The sequence below is a fragment of the Jaculus jaculus genome, chromosome 17 (genome assembly GCF_020740685.1).
Source record: "Jaculus jaculus isolate mJacJac1 chromosome 17, mJacJac1.mat.Y.cur, whole genome shotgun sequence".
Classification (NCBI taxonomy): domain Eukaryota; kingdom Metazoa; phylum Chordata; class Mammalia; order Rodentia; family Dipodidae; genus Jaculus; species Jaculus jaculus.
Window position 1 is genome coordinate 17,996,217 of NC_059118.1, and position 15,456 is coordinate 18,011,672.

Consider the following 15,456-nt stretch of genomic DNA (forward strand, 5'->3'; position numbering starts at 1 on the left):
AAATTGGCAGAAATGAAGTTGGTCTGAAGGAAGAGGAATCCAAGGGATTGAGTTTTAACCTGAATGGTTCCCTTTTGCCTCATGGAACTGCTTAACTCTGCAGCCAGGCCAGGTTGGAAGGGACATGATATTGGGCACATTGGTCTTCCTCTGGTGATTTCTCAAGGGCTGGATCTCAAGCCCCACCCAGCTTCACACCAATGGGAGAATAACACTTCATCTTCATCCTATCTTTTTTTTTTTTTTTTTTTTTTTGAGGTAGGGTCTCACTGTAGCCCAGGCTGACCTGGAATTCACTCTGTAGTTCCAGGCTGGCCTCAAACTCAAGGCGATCCTCTTACCTCTATCTCCCAAGTGCTGGGATTAAAGGTGTGCACCACCATACTCAGGTTCATCCTATCTTTTTGTTTTGTTTTAAGAGAGAGGATCAGGGAAAGAGAGAGAGAATTGGCACGCCAGAACTTCAGCCACTGCAATCAAACTCCACACGCTTGTGCCATCCAGTGGGCATGTGTATCTGGCTTATGTGGGATATGAAGAGTCGAACATGGGTCCTTAGGCTTTTCAGGCAAGTGCCTTAACCGCTAAGCCATCTCTCCACCTGCTTGAGGGTTGCCTGTTGTCAACAGGCAGACCAAGGTATTTGATAACACCTTGGGGTTTATTGAAAATGTAGCCCCTGGGCTGAAGAGATGGCTCAGCAGCTAAAAAGGCTTACAAAGCCTCCTGGCCCAATTTCAATTCCCCAATCATCCACATAAGGTGGACACAAAAAGTGGCACTGGTGTTCCTTTGCAGTTGCAAGAGACCTTGATGCAGCCATACATGCTCCTGTGCACATGTGTAAATAATAAATAAAATAAATAAAATAGAAAATAAAATGTAGCCCCTACCCTGGACCTCTGAATTAAAATCTTCTCTATCTCAGGATATGAAAGGGGACACTTGATTCTGCCACATGGCCTGGTGCTAAGGACTCCAGTGGAAGATGTTTGTCAGAGCTTGGCACAGGGTACACCACATGGTGGCTTGGACAATACCACCATGTAGGAAAAGGAAGGTGGTGATGGGGTCTAGAGGCGTCACCCAGCTTGGCAGAGACTTTTGCAGGTTGCTTCTGTGTTGTGTTGTTAATACACTCATTTCAATGTCATTTCAGCATTTCCCGGAGACTGGATCCCAAGGAGACCCTCGGTAGCCAGAGAGCAGCTTCCCCAACCCCAAGGCAAGCTTCTGCTACTGCTTCTGGCCGTGAGAGCCCCCGAGAGACAAGGGCCCAAGGCCCAGCAGGCCAGGAGGCTGATGGTCCTCGCAGGACATTGCAGGTAGACAGCAGGACGCAAAAATCAGGACGGTCTCCCTCAGTGTCACCGGACAGAGGCAGCACCCCTACATCACCCTATTCCGTCCCCCAGATCGCTCCCCTTCCCAGCAGCACCCTGTGTCCCATATGCAAGACCTCGGACCTCACATCAACCTCCAGCCAGCCAAACTTCAACACTTGCACCCAGTGTCACAACAAGGTCTGCAACCAGTGTGGGTTCAACCCCAATCCTCATCTCACCCAGGTAAGCACCCTGTGCGTCGGCCCCCCCGCCTCCCCACCGCCTCATGACTGTGCCCCTCCTCCACCAGCCCTCGTCATAGTCTTCCTCCTCAGCCACCAGCACCTGCACCTTCCCAGTGAGGGGGCGGGGAGAACCTTGGCCCCAAGATGTGGTCTCAGAGGACAAAGTCCTCCCGGGCGAGTCCGACGCCCTGGGAGTTCGAGAAGACTCTCAGAGTGGAAGATGCTCCAAGGTGGCCTTGGGGAGGGCTAAAGACGATCCTACAGACAACTTCTGCCAATGGTTGATTCTTTGGAGACAGTCATGGCCATAAAGGGAGTCAGATTTTCCTAGCCCTAGGCCTGCCTCACTATTTGACAGTGAGCCCTGGAGGGGTGTGCCAATAAAGTGGACACGATTTTAGGGGAGTCAGGAAACTGCATCTCAGTAGGGTTCTGGGAAGCTCCTCATCTGGGTTTCAGGTCCAGTTAGCTGGGGGCCTGAGATGGTGGACTAACTTACCCTCTCCCAAACAGTGGGCAAAGTTGAGATCCAGGCTAGGGTCCATGCATTCACAGAGGGTAGCAGTGTCCTACCATTACCAGGATGCTACCGTAGGACTTTTTCCCTGAACATAGCTTCCCTGCCCCCCCGAGGACAACAGGTCCACAGCACCATCCTGGTTTTGTCCAAGATGCTTTGCATTGGAGTGGGATGGCTAGTCAAGGCTTTGGAGGCTTTCTCTGGTGACCATGGAAACTGGGTGTTCCCATGTATTGACTGAGCTGGGACAATCTTTTTTTTTTTTTAAATATTTTTATTTATTTGCAAGTAGAGAGAGAGAGAAGAAGGATAGAGAGAGAGAGAGAGAGAGAGAGAGAGAGAAAATGGGCACACCAGGACTTCTAGCCACTGCAAACAAACTCCAGATGTATGCACCACTGTGCATCTTTCTTTACATGGGTACTGGGGACTTGAACCCAGGTCCTTAGGCTTCACAGGCAAATACCTTATCTGCTGAGCCATCTCTTCAGCCTCATTTTTTTTTGCTTGTTTGTTTTAAACTGGAATCTTTTTTAATATATATATATTTTTTATTTATTTGACAGAGAAAGAGGGAGAGAGACAGAGAGAGAATGGGCATGCCAGGGCCTCCAGCCACTGCAAACTCCAGACGCATACACCCCTTGTGCATCTGGCTAACATGGATCCTGGGGAATCAAACCTGGGTCCTTTGGCTTTGCAGGCAAATGCCTTAACTGCTAAGCCATCCCTCTAGCCCTGTTTGTTATTTCAAGGTAGGGTCTCACTTTAGCCCAGGCTGACCTAGGATTCACTATGTAGTCTCAGGCTGGCCTCAAACTCATGGAGGTCCTCCTACCTTTGCCTCTCAAGTACTGGGACCATCTTTTTGAAATGAAGCCATCTTTTCCATATTCCCATGGGGTAACCTACAGAAGTCTGTTTCTCCCCCCACCCTTCCCAAAGACTCTGACTTGGACAGGCTGGAATGGCTGACTGTAGGCATAGGCATGCGTCCCTTGGATTACTGGCAGCTGGAACCGTTTGGACCATGTGGGAGGGGATAAGTGAGAATAATTGTTAACAGGTCAGGGTCTATATATGCCATGAGGTGCTGTAGGTGTGGGATGTGTGGTTTGCACGAGGCAAGTGTGAGACTCCGAGGAAGGATCTGGTGGCGTGGGGAGATGACTCAGCGCGGTTGGAGTTGCTCCTGGAGTGTGGAGGCTTCCTGAGGAGGCGTGCCCGCTCGTGATGATTGCATCTGTGATTAGAAACGGGCCGTCCCTGCACGGATCAGTTGAGTAAGTGTTAGCTGTTCAGTTCTGAGAACAGTGTGATTAAGGCCAAGGAGACTCACCTGTGGGCCCACTCTAAGAAGCCAGAAGCACCCAAACTCCCAAAAGCAGGGAGGCTTCCCTCTGACAGGTTCCCACGTGCCGGGGGCCCTGGGGTGGGTGAGGAGCCGGGGCTAACCACGCGGCGCTGCCAGTCTCAGCCCAGCCCTCACTACACCACTGCCTCGGCCTCCTGGTTCCTTCAAGCCTAGAACCTTCAGTGAGGTGGGAAGGGAGCCAGCCTCTGGCTGTGCCTGGAAAAGCAGCAGAGTAGGAGGACCTTGGAGACACTCAGTCCATCTGCCTCGCCTTGTTGGGCGGAAGCCGCGGCTCAGGGCCAAGAGGAGATGGAGTTTCAAACGACTGCAGATGCACAGTATTCCGTGGTGAGCAAGGCTCTTGACCAAATACTTAAAGCAAACTGCGGGCTGGACAAATCAAATGGTCTTTTTTGCCACAAGAATTCTCAGCATCTTTAAGCTTGCTCAGGGCCATCTGGAGCTCTAAAACAGGGCTGCGGTTGGCAACCTTACCCAGACTTAACTTCACAGAGCATGGTAGGGCGGCTGCCATGGCATCCAGTTTGAGAAATGCCGACCTAGTCCATTCTGCAGGCTCATACCTGTGGAAGCCGCTCTGCCAGGGCCTCCTGCCAGAATCGTTGCTTCTCCAAAGTTAGGTTGCAGTAGTGTTCCTGTCAAGGAATGCTAACCCTTGGCACATTCTCCTGAGGAGTGGCAAAGCGTAGTTCTTAATCCAGCGCCATTTCCCTTTGTCATTTGCTCCATGAAGATTCACTTCCCTAGTCATACTTCCATGTGACAAATAAACAACTTGGCAGGCTTTACTTACACATTTTCTGTAATATCTATCCCTGGAGACCGAACTCAATGTTATGTTAGCCAGGAAGGCTTTTCCACTATTGCTCTTGTGTCTCAGGGATAAACTCCCGCCGGGCCTGAAGTTCTGCACACCTGTAAGGGGCTGGTTCTAAAGTCACGTGAGGGCTGGATAAATGGCCCGTAGTTAAAGGTACTTGCTTGCAAAGCCTGACAGCCAGCATTTGATTCCCCAGTACCCATGTAAAGTCAGATGCACAAAGTGCTGTATGCATCTGGAGTTTGTCTGCACGGGCAGGAGGTTCTGGCGTGCCCAATCTCTCCCCCACCCTCTCCTTCTCTCTCTCAAATAAATTAATTAATTAAATATTTTTTTAAAAAAAAATAAAGCTCAGAGCCAGGTGTGATGGCACATGCATTTAATCCCAGCATTTGGGCAGCAGAGATAGGAGGCTCATCATGAGTTTGAGGCCAGCCTGAGACTACATAGTGAATTCTAGGTCAGCCTGGATTAGAGTAAGACCCTACCTCAAAAAACCCCAAAAATAATAAAAATAAATAAATAAAGCTTAGATGCCCTGTAGACAATAGACATAGGAGAAAGTGATGGGAATCCTGTCTGTGATGGGGAATGTACGTGGAGCTGCTAGTGTAATGATGTTGAGTCCTGGTTGCTAAGACCTGCCAGCCCAGGCCCAGTGTTCAAAGCATATCAACATTACGCACTGGGAGAAGAAGGGACCTGTAAGTCCCAGAGAGGGACACATGTGACATCTGTGAAGGGTCTTAGAACCTCTCTGAGACCACTAATGATATTTTTGGCTATTGTTACTGCGGAAAATGTAATGTTTCTTATGTAGCATGAATAGAGACCCACTAGTAACTGTGTGACTCAAGTTACTGTGTAGATCAGGGTTAGGCTAGGACCGATGACTAAATGGAAGGCAGAATCTGGGCACTATTGAGCTGGGGCCGCCATGAGCCAGTGGTGTATTGTTGAGTTTTAGGTATACAGGGTTTCCTTACTTTAGCAGGTGCTACAAGAGAGAAGAGCAGGTCTAGAGATGAGAATCACACACAGTGAGAACAGCCAGCCTCGTTGGACTACAAGCAGTGTCTGAAGTCTGGGAATGACCGTTTTTCTGGCCATTTGGCCCAACCTTCTGTTAGCACACAGGGATGCTGGCTGGGCTACTAGGTTCGCACAGACATGGCAGTCACTGTTTTCCCACACCCAGAGGAGGTCTGTCATGCATTTTGCTGGGGTTTTGAGTGTGTGGAACACATTAACACTGTATGGAAAGCTAGATGCACAAAGGTGAGGCAAGCACAATGTAGCACATGCCCGCTAGGTGGTGCAAGCATCTGAAGTTAGATTTCAGTGGCTGAGGCCCTGGTGCACCAATTTTCTCTCTCTCTCTCTCGTTCTCTCTAAAATAAAATAAAGACTAGGGAGTTTCCTTTTGGGGTCTGCATAGCTCCCAACACCCACAAAGACCCTCCTTCTGACACACACTAACACTGGTAGGCCAGAAGTGTTAGCATTCAGTGCCAGAGATACAGAGGAGGTGGGAAAATGGTTCTCTTCTCTTTCTAGATGTGGATTTGGGAAAATACTGTAAAGTTCCTGAATGTCAGATTTCTCCAAAGAAGCAGGAGTCCAGGGATTGACCTCAGTGGCTTTTCTGATGGCCCAGGTCCACTCAGGCTGGTCACCCCGTCCCTCCAATATTCAATGACTTATATTTGGGCCTGTTCCCCCTTTCTGCAATAGGAAGAAAGCCCTTATTACCTTGAGCAGGCCCATAGTCTGATAGCCAAGGAGGAGCACGTAGACTGAGCTGGGCAGAGGACGGGAAGGTGAGGTGGGGAGGCCAGTGGGGCTAGGTGTGGGTAGCAGAAGGTGAGCAGTGGCCTGGGGTCACATAGACCATTTAGAGATGCCTGCCTTGGAGCCTCTGTACCCACTCAGAGCAGCGTCCACATGGCCTGGACCTCCTCTAGATGAGTCTGCCCTTGTCATGTGAGCAGTACCCCAGGAGTGAGTGCAGTGTAGAGGCGCGGCTCCCTGCACAGCACCACCTGAGGGGCAGTTGTGTTCCGCCTGTCAGGGCCACGTCCTGCTCCAGTGGGAAGCAGCAGGGCTGTCATCCTCTCTCCTGCCTTTCAGGGCCAGCAACACATCCACCTGACCCAGTCAGACTCACAAATCCCACTTAGGGAAATGGAAGAGTGAGTATGCTCTTGATCTGGCCTGTTACAGGTCTGGACCTTGCTAAGACTAATCCAGGAGTGTTTAAGTCACTACACCACCTACCCTTATTGTGATGGCAAGCCTTGAGCCTAGACACTTACCCAAGGAGAAAGAAGGGAGCGGACAGAATGTCTCTGAGCCTTTCCCTCTAATGCCAGCATCCCACTCCTTTCTAGCAAGGGCCAGGGCACCAGATGGCTCGGGGGTGGTGCCGTGAGTTCAGCACAGAATCCTCTGTTGTAGCCAGCAGCCATGCCCCCTTTCCTTTGCCCCCTCCTGGCCACACTGCTGCTTGGGCCAGCTAGGAATGAGGAACAGGTGTTAGAAGGACACAAGTCCCATTGTGAGCTGAAGAGAGATAAAGGCATCCTCCTCCTTCCCAGGCAAAGAAGAGGTGCCTACACATGCACCCACTGTTTCTCACCCACCCCCTGAATAGTAGAAGTGGATCGCCAGGTGGCCTCCTGGAGGTGCTCTCACCTACTGTATGTCTAGTCTTTGGGTGGTTTGCCTTATATTAGGAAAATGCCCTCAAAACTTCCACCAGGTCTTAGAAAGCCAGTCCTGTCGCTAGTACATGTACCTACCCCAAGGCTGAACATGTTCCCAGGAGACAGAACTACTGTTGGGTACAGCCCAGGGACACTGGGGATGTGAGGAAGAGAAAACTGTGCTAGAGCAGGAGCTGTTCCTTGGCTGAAGCCACCAGGCATGGAGCTCTGCCTCTAGCCATAAAAGAGGGCTATTCAGGACTGAAGGGATGGCTTCGCTGTTAAGGCGTTTGCCTGTGAAGCCTAAGAACCCAGGTTCGATTCCCCAGGACCCATGTTAGCCAGATGCACAAGGGGGCGCATGTGTCTGGAGTTCATTTGCAGTGGCTGGAGGCCCTGGCGTGCCCGTTTTCTCTCTCTCTCCCTCTTTCTCTGTTAAATAAATAAATATTTTTTTTTTAAAAAAAAAGAGGGCTATTTAGTCTGGAGAGATTGCTTAGTGGTTAAGGCATTTGCCTGCAATGCCTAAGAACCCAGGCTCAATCTCTAGGACTCACATAAACCAGATGCACAAGGTAGTGCATGCATTTGGAGTTTGTTTACAGTGGATGGAGGCCCTGGTGTGTCCATTCTCTCTTTATAGCTGCCTCTCTCTGTCTCCAATAAATAAATTAATTAAATATTTTAAAACTGCAAAAGAGGGCTATTCATTCGGTTGAGAATCAATGTGAAATCAGTGTAGAACAGAAAATGTGGGATTTTATTCCTAAAACATTAATTTGGGGGGGGGGATGATGAGTTAAGGTTTCACTTTAGCCCAGACTGACCTGGAATTCACTGCATAATCATCATCATCATCATCATCTCACAATGGTGGTGGTTGTGAATTCACTGTGATTCCCCTACTTCAGCCTCCCAAATTCTGGGATTAAAGGCGTACATTACCATGCCCAGCTCCCCCCCCCCGCCCACCATACACACTGTCATCCCAGGCTGGCCTAGAACTCATAGCAGTTCTCCTACCTCTACCTCCTGAGTGCTGGGATTAAAGGCATGTGCCACCATGCCTGGCTCTTCTAACTTTTTTGTTGTTGCTGCTGTTCATTTTTATATATTTATTTTTTTCTGTTCATTATTTATTTACTAATTTGAGAATGACAGACACAGAGAGAAAGGCAGAGAGAGAGAGAGAGAGAGAGAGAGAATGGGTGTGCCAGGGCCTCCAGCCACTGCAAATGAACTCCAGACACGTGCGCCCCCTGCATCCAGCTAACGTGGGTCCTGGAGAATCGAGCCTCGAACAGGGATCCTTAGGCTTCACAGGCAAGCGCTTAACTGCTAAGCCATCTCTCCAGCCCCAATTTTTATATATTTAGTTGAGAGTGACAGAGAGAGAAAGAGGCAGAGAGAGAGAGAGAGAGAGAGAATGGGCGCGCCAGGGCCTCCAGCCACTGCAAACGAACTCTAGACACGTGCGCCCCCTTGTGCGTCTGGCTAACGTGGGCCCTGGGGAATTGAGCCTCAAACCGGGTCCTCAGGCTTCACAGGCAAGCACTTAACTGCTAAGCCATCTCTCCAGCCCTCTTCTAACTTTTTGACACAGGATCTCGTGATGCTGCAAATGATCATGAGCTTTGGATTTTCCTGGCTCTACCTTCCATTGTCTTGGGGCACAATGCGATAAAACCATAGTCACATGTGCTACCTTGCATCTGGCTTTACAAGAGGATTGAACTCCTGGGTGCTGGGGAGGATTCAAGCTGGATTGGCAGGCTTTGTAAACAAGCACCTTCAACCTGAGCCATCTTTACAGCTCCCTAAAATATATCTGTATATGTGAAGGCAAAGAAAACTGAAGAAAATGGAGTCAAGATGACAGAATTAAAAAGTAATAAGTGCCAGGGATTGTGGCATACACCTTTAATCCCAGCACTTGGGAGGCAGAAGTAGGAGGATCACCATGAGTTCAAGGCCAGCCTGGGACTACAAAATGAATTTCAGATTAGCTTGGGCTAGAGTCAGACCTTATCTCAAAACAACAACAAAAAGAGTAATATGCACCTAAAATGTGGATAGGAAGGAGGAGAAGGCACAGGAGGAGAAAGGTAAGAAAAGAGGTTAAAGGGAAAAGTCAAAATATAAAGAGGCAAAGGGGGCTGGAGAGATGGCTTAGCGCTTAAGCGCATGCCTGTGAAGCCTAAGGACCCCGGTTTGAGGCTCGGTTCCCCAGGTCCCACGTTAGCCAGATGCACAAGGGGGCGCACACATCTGGAGTTCGTTTGCAGAGGCTGGAAGCCCTGGCGTGCCCATTCTCTCTCTCTCCCTCTGTCTGTCTTTCTCTCTGTGTCTGTCGTTCTCAAATAAATAAATAAATTAATTAATTAATTAAAATAAAGAGGCAGAAGTAACCAGTCACTGACTGGTGGCCTGCTGACTTTGCTATTTCTGCTATTTCTTCAGCGCAGCCTGTGGATAGGCTGCTTTCCCACTCAGTCAGGGGGCGTCCCCCTCCCGTCACATCCTCCCCTTCCTCCGCAAATGCAGTTTGGGCCTCTGTGCTAAGTTAGGGACTGTGTAGGCATAGGAGAAATAGAAAGAAGAGAAGCAGACATACTGCTTAGCCCTGAGGAACCTTCAAGCCAGTACAGGCGGCTGCCTTCCACCAGCGGCAACCAGCCACATTGGGCGTTAAGGCTGAAGGGGTCTTGGGGGAAGCCTGAATGAGTTGAGCTTTGGGGACTCTCTAAGGAAGGAGACATCAGGCTGAGGAGCCAGGTGCAGGCCAGCGTGGTACTACAAACCAGGACCAAGGGCCTGCTGAGCTCTCTAGATACCATCTAAGGGCTTTGAAGACAGTAGTGAGGCCGGATTCACCTATAAAATCATTCCTCTGGACTCAAACTCTGTGCAACTTTCAGTACCTGACAGACCCTCAGACCCCATGATTCTGTTTTTGTTTTGAAAGCTGGAAGCTATGGTGGGCTTCTGCAATCCCAGTGCATCTATAATGAGAGGGGAGGCAGAGATGGAAGAATTTCCAGAAGCTCACAAAAGAAGCAGTGAACATTGAGAGCCTGCCTTAAATGGGGGGGAAGGGGAATACCAACTTGAAAGTTGCCCTCTGACCTCCGCACAAACACCATGGCACACATAAACACACATGAAAGGAAGAGAGAAATAGAGAGAGAGAGAGAGGGAGAATAAGGAAAGGAGGAAGGAAGGAAGGAGGGACGGCAGGAAAGACGAGAAAAGGGGAGGAAGGGAGGAAGAAAGAGTGAAAGATGTTTTGTACCACTTGGAGATTCATATATTCTGAGTTTAAAAGACACTGCAGGCTACAATAATCAAAGAATGCTATACTGATTTATAAAGGCTGACATATAGACCAATGAAATAGAACAAAGAGCCTAGGTATAAATATATATGAGTCAGGTGTGGTGGCACATACCTGTAACCCAAGTACTTGAAGGCTGAGACATCAGGAGGGTCATGAATTTAAGGCTAGCTGGACTATGTAGCAATATCCTGTCTCAAAAACAAAACTAAACAGACAAACAAACAAAAACCATGAAGGGCTAGAGAGATGGATTAGCAGTTAAAGTGCTTGCCTGCAAAGCCCAAGGACCCAGGTTCAGTTCTCAGGTATACAAGGTGGTGCATGCATCTGGAGTTCATTTGCAGTGGCTGGAGGCCCTGGGGTGTCCATTTTCCCCTCTATCTTGCTGCCTCTTTCTCTCTCTCTCAAATAAATAAATAAACATTTAAAAAAACTGATGGTGGCCAGGCGTGGTGGCGCACACCTTTAATCCCAGCACTCAGGAGGCAGAGTTAGGAGGACTGCCATAAATTTGAGGCCACCTTTAGACTACATAGTGAATTCCAGGTCAGCCTGGGCTAGAGCAAGACTCTACCTTGAAAAGCCCCCCTCAAAAAATAAATAAAAAATAAAAATGTTATCAACAATAAAAAGCCAACCCACAGAATGGAAGAGAAAAAAATATTTGCCACTCATATCTAAAAAAGGATTAATATTCATAATATACAGATAAATCCTATAAATCATCAACAAAAGATACCCAGAGCCCATTAGAAGAGCTTTCTTTATTTCTTTTTCTTTCTTTCTTTTTTGTTTTGTTTTGTTTTTTCAAGGTACAGTCTCATTCTAGTTCAGGCTGACCTGGAAGTCTCAGGGTGGCTTCAAACTCACGGCGATCCTCTTACCTCTGCCTCCCAGTGCTGGAATTAAAGGTGTGCACCACCACACCTGGCTAGAAGAGTTTTCTATGCCCTGCTGGTGTGACAACATCAAACAATCAGGCAGACAATAATTTTTCCCCTCAATATTAGGTGTTATGAGAAACAATGAAAGGTTTATATAAGGAACACCCACAAATCCACTACCTGCATCTATAATTAGTCCATTACTTTCCTGGCAGTGTCACATACCCACCCATCCTTCTGTCTGTCTGTCCATCTGCCTGTCCATCTATCCATTCATTTTATTTCTTGTTGAATTTCAAGGTACATGACAGACCTCAACATACTTTACATTTTTTACTTCAGCAAGCTTATCATCAAGTAGACTTCAGTTCTTAGTGAAGGTGATTTTGAGGTAAAATTTACATGCAATGAAACGTACAGAATTTGAACATACCATTCAATGAGCTATGCAATCATTATCAGGAAGCAGAGGACAAACAGGAAATGGATCCATACTATAAAACCTCAAGCCCACCCCCACTGACCCACTTCTTCCAGCTAGGTTCCACTTCCTACAGGTTCTTCAGCCTTCTTAAACAGCACCATCTGCTGGTGACCAAGTGTAAGTGTTCAAACCCATGAGCCTGTAGGGAGCATTTTTTAAAAAATTATTTTAGAGAGAGAATTGGTACACCAGGGTCTCAGCCATTGCAGTTGAATTCCAGACGCTTGTGCCACATAGCGGGAATGTGAGACCTTGCACTTGCCTCACCTTTGTGTATCTGGCTAACGTGTGATATGGAGAGTCGAACATGGGTCCTTAGGCTTCACAGGCAAGCTCCTTAACTGACAAGCCATCTCTCCAGCCCATATAGGGAGCATTTTACACTGAAATCATGACATGGGGCAAGTTTCTATGTCCTCTATCAGGTCCCTGGATTGGCACATGCCTCCCCTGTGTGCTAAGTTTGCCTGGTTCAATGTGCTGTCCTCTCTTGGACTTTATGACACCTGTTCAGTAAGCCCGAGATCAGCCAGATGATAGGTGAAGCCAACCGTTTGTGGACTGTTAGTGAGAGAGCAGATGGTAGATGAGGCAGGTGACGTATCCATTGCTGTGCCAGGGCCCAGGCCAGCTCTAACGTTCTCTCCCTCTGGCCTCTCCTTATTGCCCTGGGATCATGAGAGGGAGACTGTACCTCCCGTAGAGAACTGACAGGTGAGCCACAGTCCAGACAGGCATGGAGTCACACCAGAACCGGTTGTCCCAGGAACCTTTGGCTTTGGCAGCAGCAGGGAATGCTTCTCATAAAGGAACTGCTTCTGTGATGTTTAAACTTGTACCAAAATGGAAAGCATGAATGTCATAGCATCAGGCACAACGTCAGTGCTGAGTGATCGGACACTGAACGCCTGCTCTCCCAGGGAGGACTGGGCCTCAGAGATAAGGGGCTGTTCTCCACCGGAAGAAAAGCTAAGCTTAGAAGGAGGACTGCAGATGGGAGAGGAAGGGGAGCAAGCAAGAGAGCCTCTTACTGTTGGGGCCCTCAGAGCTTCCTGGCATCCTCTGACAGTGAGAAAGGCTCCACCCTGGGAACATTCTGTAGGGACGGCTGGGACAAGCATGGCTGGAACCTACCTGCGGCTGACCACAGGGTGGTAAGTCTAACCTCCTTGTGAGGAGGGAAGATAGAAAAGCCCTTCCCTTCACTGCCTCAACTCTCATCACTCCCCCCAGAGCCCAGTGGAAGGAACAGAGGAGAGCGACCATTGCAGACAGATCAATCATAGCTTCTTATTCAACTTAGGTCAACAGGGCCCCCTGCCTGGTCCTCAAGCGTCTGGATTCCTGTTGGGCTCCTTAGCTGCCCTTCTACCTGTGGAACCATTTGAGTAAGGAAACAGCTGAGGAAAGACTTCTACAGGACAAGGTCCCCTTAGAACCCACAGGGCCCTGCCTTTGCAAAATTCCAGCGTGCTCCTGGCTGGGTGAGCAGGACCCTACAGAAGTCACATCCTGTAGTCCCTGTCTCCCAAGCCACTTAAAAAAATTATTTATTTATGTACTATTTATAGCAGAGAAGGAGGGAGAGGAAGAGGCAAATAGAGAGAGAATGGGTGTGCCAGGGCCTCAAGCCACTCCAGATGAATGCGCCACCTTGTACATCTGGCTTACATGGGTACTGGGGAATAGAACCTGGGTCCTTAGGGTTCACAGGCAAGCACGCCTTAACCACTAAGCCATTGCTCCAGCCCCCAAGCCACCTTTTGACCCTGCATATTACATTTAATCTTCACTTCCTTTCTTCCCTTCCTCCATCTCCTTTTTTTATTTTCTTAGTGGAGCTGGGATTTGAACTTATTGCCTCACATATGCTAGGCAAGCACTCTGTACTGAGCTATATTCCAAGCTTCTAGGATGGGCTACTTTTCTAGTAAAAAATAAAAAAGAGTCAACCTGATAAAAGCTAATGTCTGGCAGAGCCGTCCACCTCAGGGTAACCCAGGGACATACCCCCCTCTGGTTCCTGGCACATGAGACATGAGGCCAGTACAACTCCTAGACAAGTACCTGATCAGAACAGCAGGACCCCAAAAGGGGTTTCCTGTCACAGTGGCAGAAGGTTGGTCCCTCTGATCCTGGTGGGAAGTTAGCTTAGAGGACACCTTCAAGTCACAGAGGGCCATCTGGGCTCAGCCTTCTTTTGAGGAGGCATCACTGTATTCAGCGAAGGAAGGCCATAACTGCTACTGGTCCCAAGGCCAGTGGGTAGTCTGTCTCAACACTGTCCCTGTGTCGTGGTTGGACAGTAGGTGGGGATACACAACCATCATCTGTTTCTCCATCCCTCTAGCAAGGGCTTGGTAGGAGCCACTGAGTAGGGAGGAAGAGGCTAGGGTAGGACCCTCTCTGCAGAGTCCCAGGGACGTGTGCGGGGTGGGGGGCAAAGAGAAGGAAGTCTTGCTGGGTTCAAAGAGCTCCCTCTGCCAGCGTCCTCCTTAGGAGACCTCTAGGCCAGGCCTATCTTCGTGAGCCTGAGCCAGAAAGGGCTGGGGGAGGACACGGTCAAGGCTCCTTGCCGCCGTCTGGAAGAGGCTGGATGGAAATAGCTGAGCCCATCTGGGAGATGAGTCACTAAGGGGCGTTTCAGCCATTTCTTGAAGAGGTGCTATTTTAGGTGAGATGCTTGTGGCACAGCCTGGGCGACGGGAGCTGGTGAAAGGAAGGTGCTGGTGGTGAGTGCAGGAGTTTTAGCACATGCCTGTGTTCACCCCTATCCAGGCCCAAGGTAGGGTCACTCTAAAGTCCCAAGACGAAGAAGAACTTACCTCTCAGATCCATCTTTCCTAGAAGTCTTTCCTTAGCTCAGACTTATGTGGCCCATAAGTTCGTAAAAGAAATGGGACCTTGAGCTAGAGAGATGACTTAGTGGTTAAGGCACTTGCCTGCAAAGCCAAAGGACCCAGGTTTGATTCCCCAGGACCCACGTAAGTCAGATGCACAAGGGGGCACACGCATCTGGAGTTTGTTTGTAGTGGCTGGAGGCCCTGATGTGCCCATTCTCCCTCTCTCTCTCTCCCTCTCTCTCTCTCTCTCTCTCTCTCTCTCTCTCTCTCTCTGTCAAATTAATTAATTAATTTAAAAAAGAAATGGGACTTTGAAGGTGGGTAGGCACCTACAATAGGAACTGACTTGGTGGCTGCCACCCTGGGCCAGAGGATGGACCCTTTATCAGGGGATGAATCATTTTCTGGGATCCCTTCAAGATGAGCAGAAGCAGGGCCAGGGATCTAGCTCAGCTAGTAGAGTGGCTGCCTAGCACACCTGAGGCCTTGGGTTCAGGCTCCAGTACCACATAAACCAAGGGCGGGCATGGTAGTGCATGCCACAAAACAAACAGCACTCCCACACATTCATTTTCCTTGAGAAAATCAAAGGGCTGGTGGAGGGTAGGTGGTTCAGTGGGTAAAGTACTTGTGATGCAAGCATGTAGACCTGAGTTCAGATACCCCAAACCCACATAAAACTGTGTTGCTTGTCTCTTCAGTGAGACTCTCAACTCTTCCAGGACCGGAATCATGGCTTCCTTTTATTTCTTATGTCTTCCTCCCTTACCTGTCACTCTTCTTTATACTTGTATATGTGTGGGTGGTGTGTACGCATATTGATATGTGTGTGGGTAAGTGTGTGTGCACGCAGACAAGTGTGCATGCATGTGGAGGTCAGAGGTTGATGGCAGGGATCTATCTACTTCTATTACTCTC

At 49.0% G+C, this 15,456-nt stretch overlaps 1 protein-coding gene across 2 annotated transcripts in view; it reads left to right on the top strand.

Annotated features, from left to right (window-relative positions):
- Nucleotides 1-15,456, top strand: part of Bsn (bassoon presynaptic cytomatrix protein) — a 126,236-nt gene that overhangs the window by 72,296 nt on the left and 38,484 nt on the right. For both annotated transcript variants that reach the window (XM_045136459.1, XR_006633980.1), the window contains exon 2: nt 1,160-1,568. In XM_045136459.1, coding sequence (XP_044992394.1) covers nt 1,160-1,568 — 409 coding nt within the window. The remainder of the gene's footprint in view (nt 1-1,159; nt 1,569-15,456) is intronic.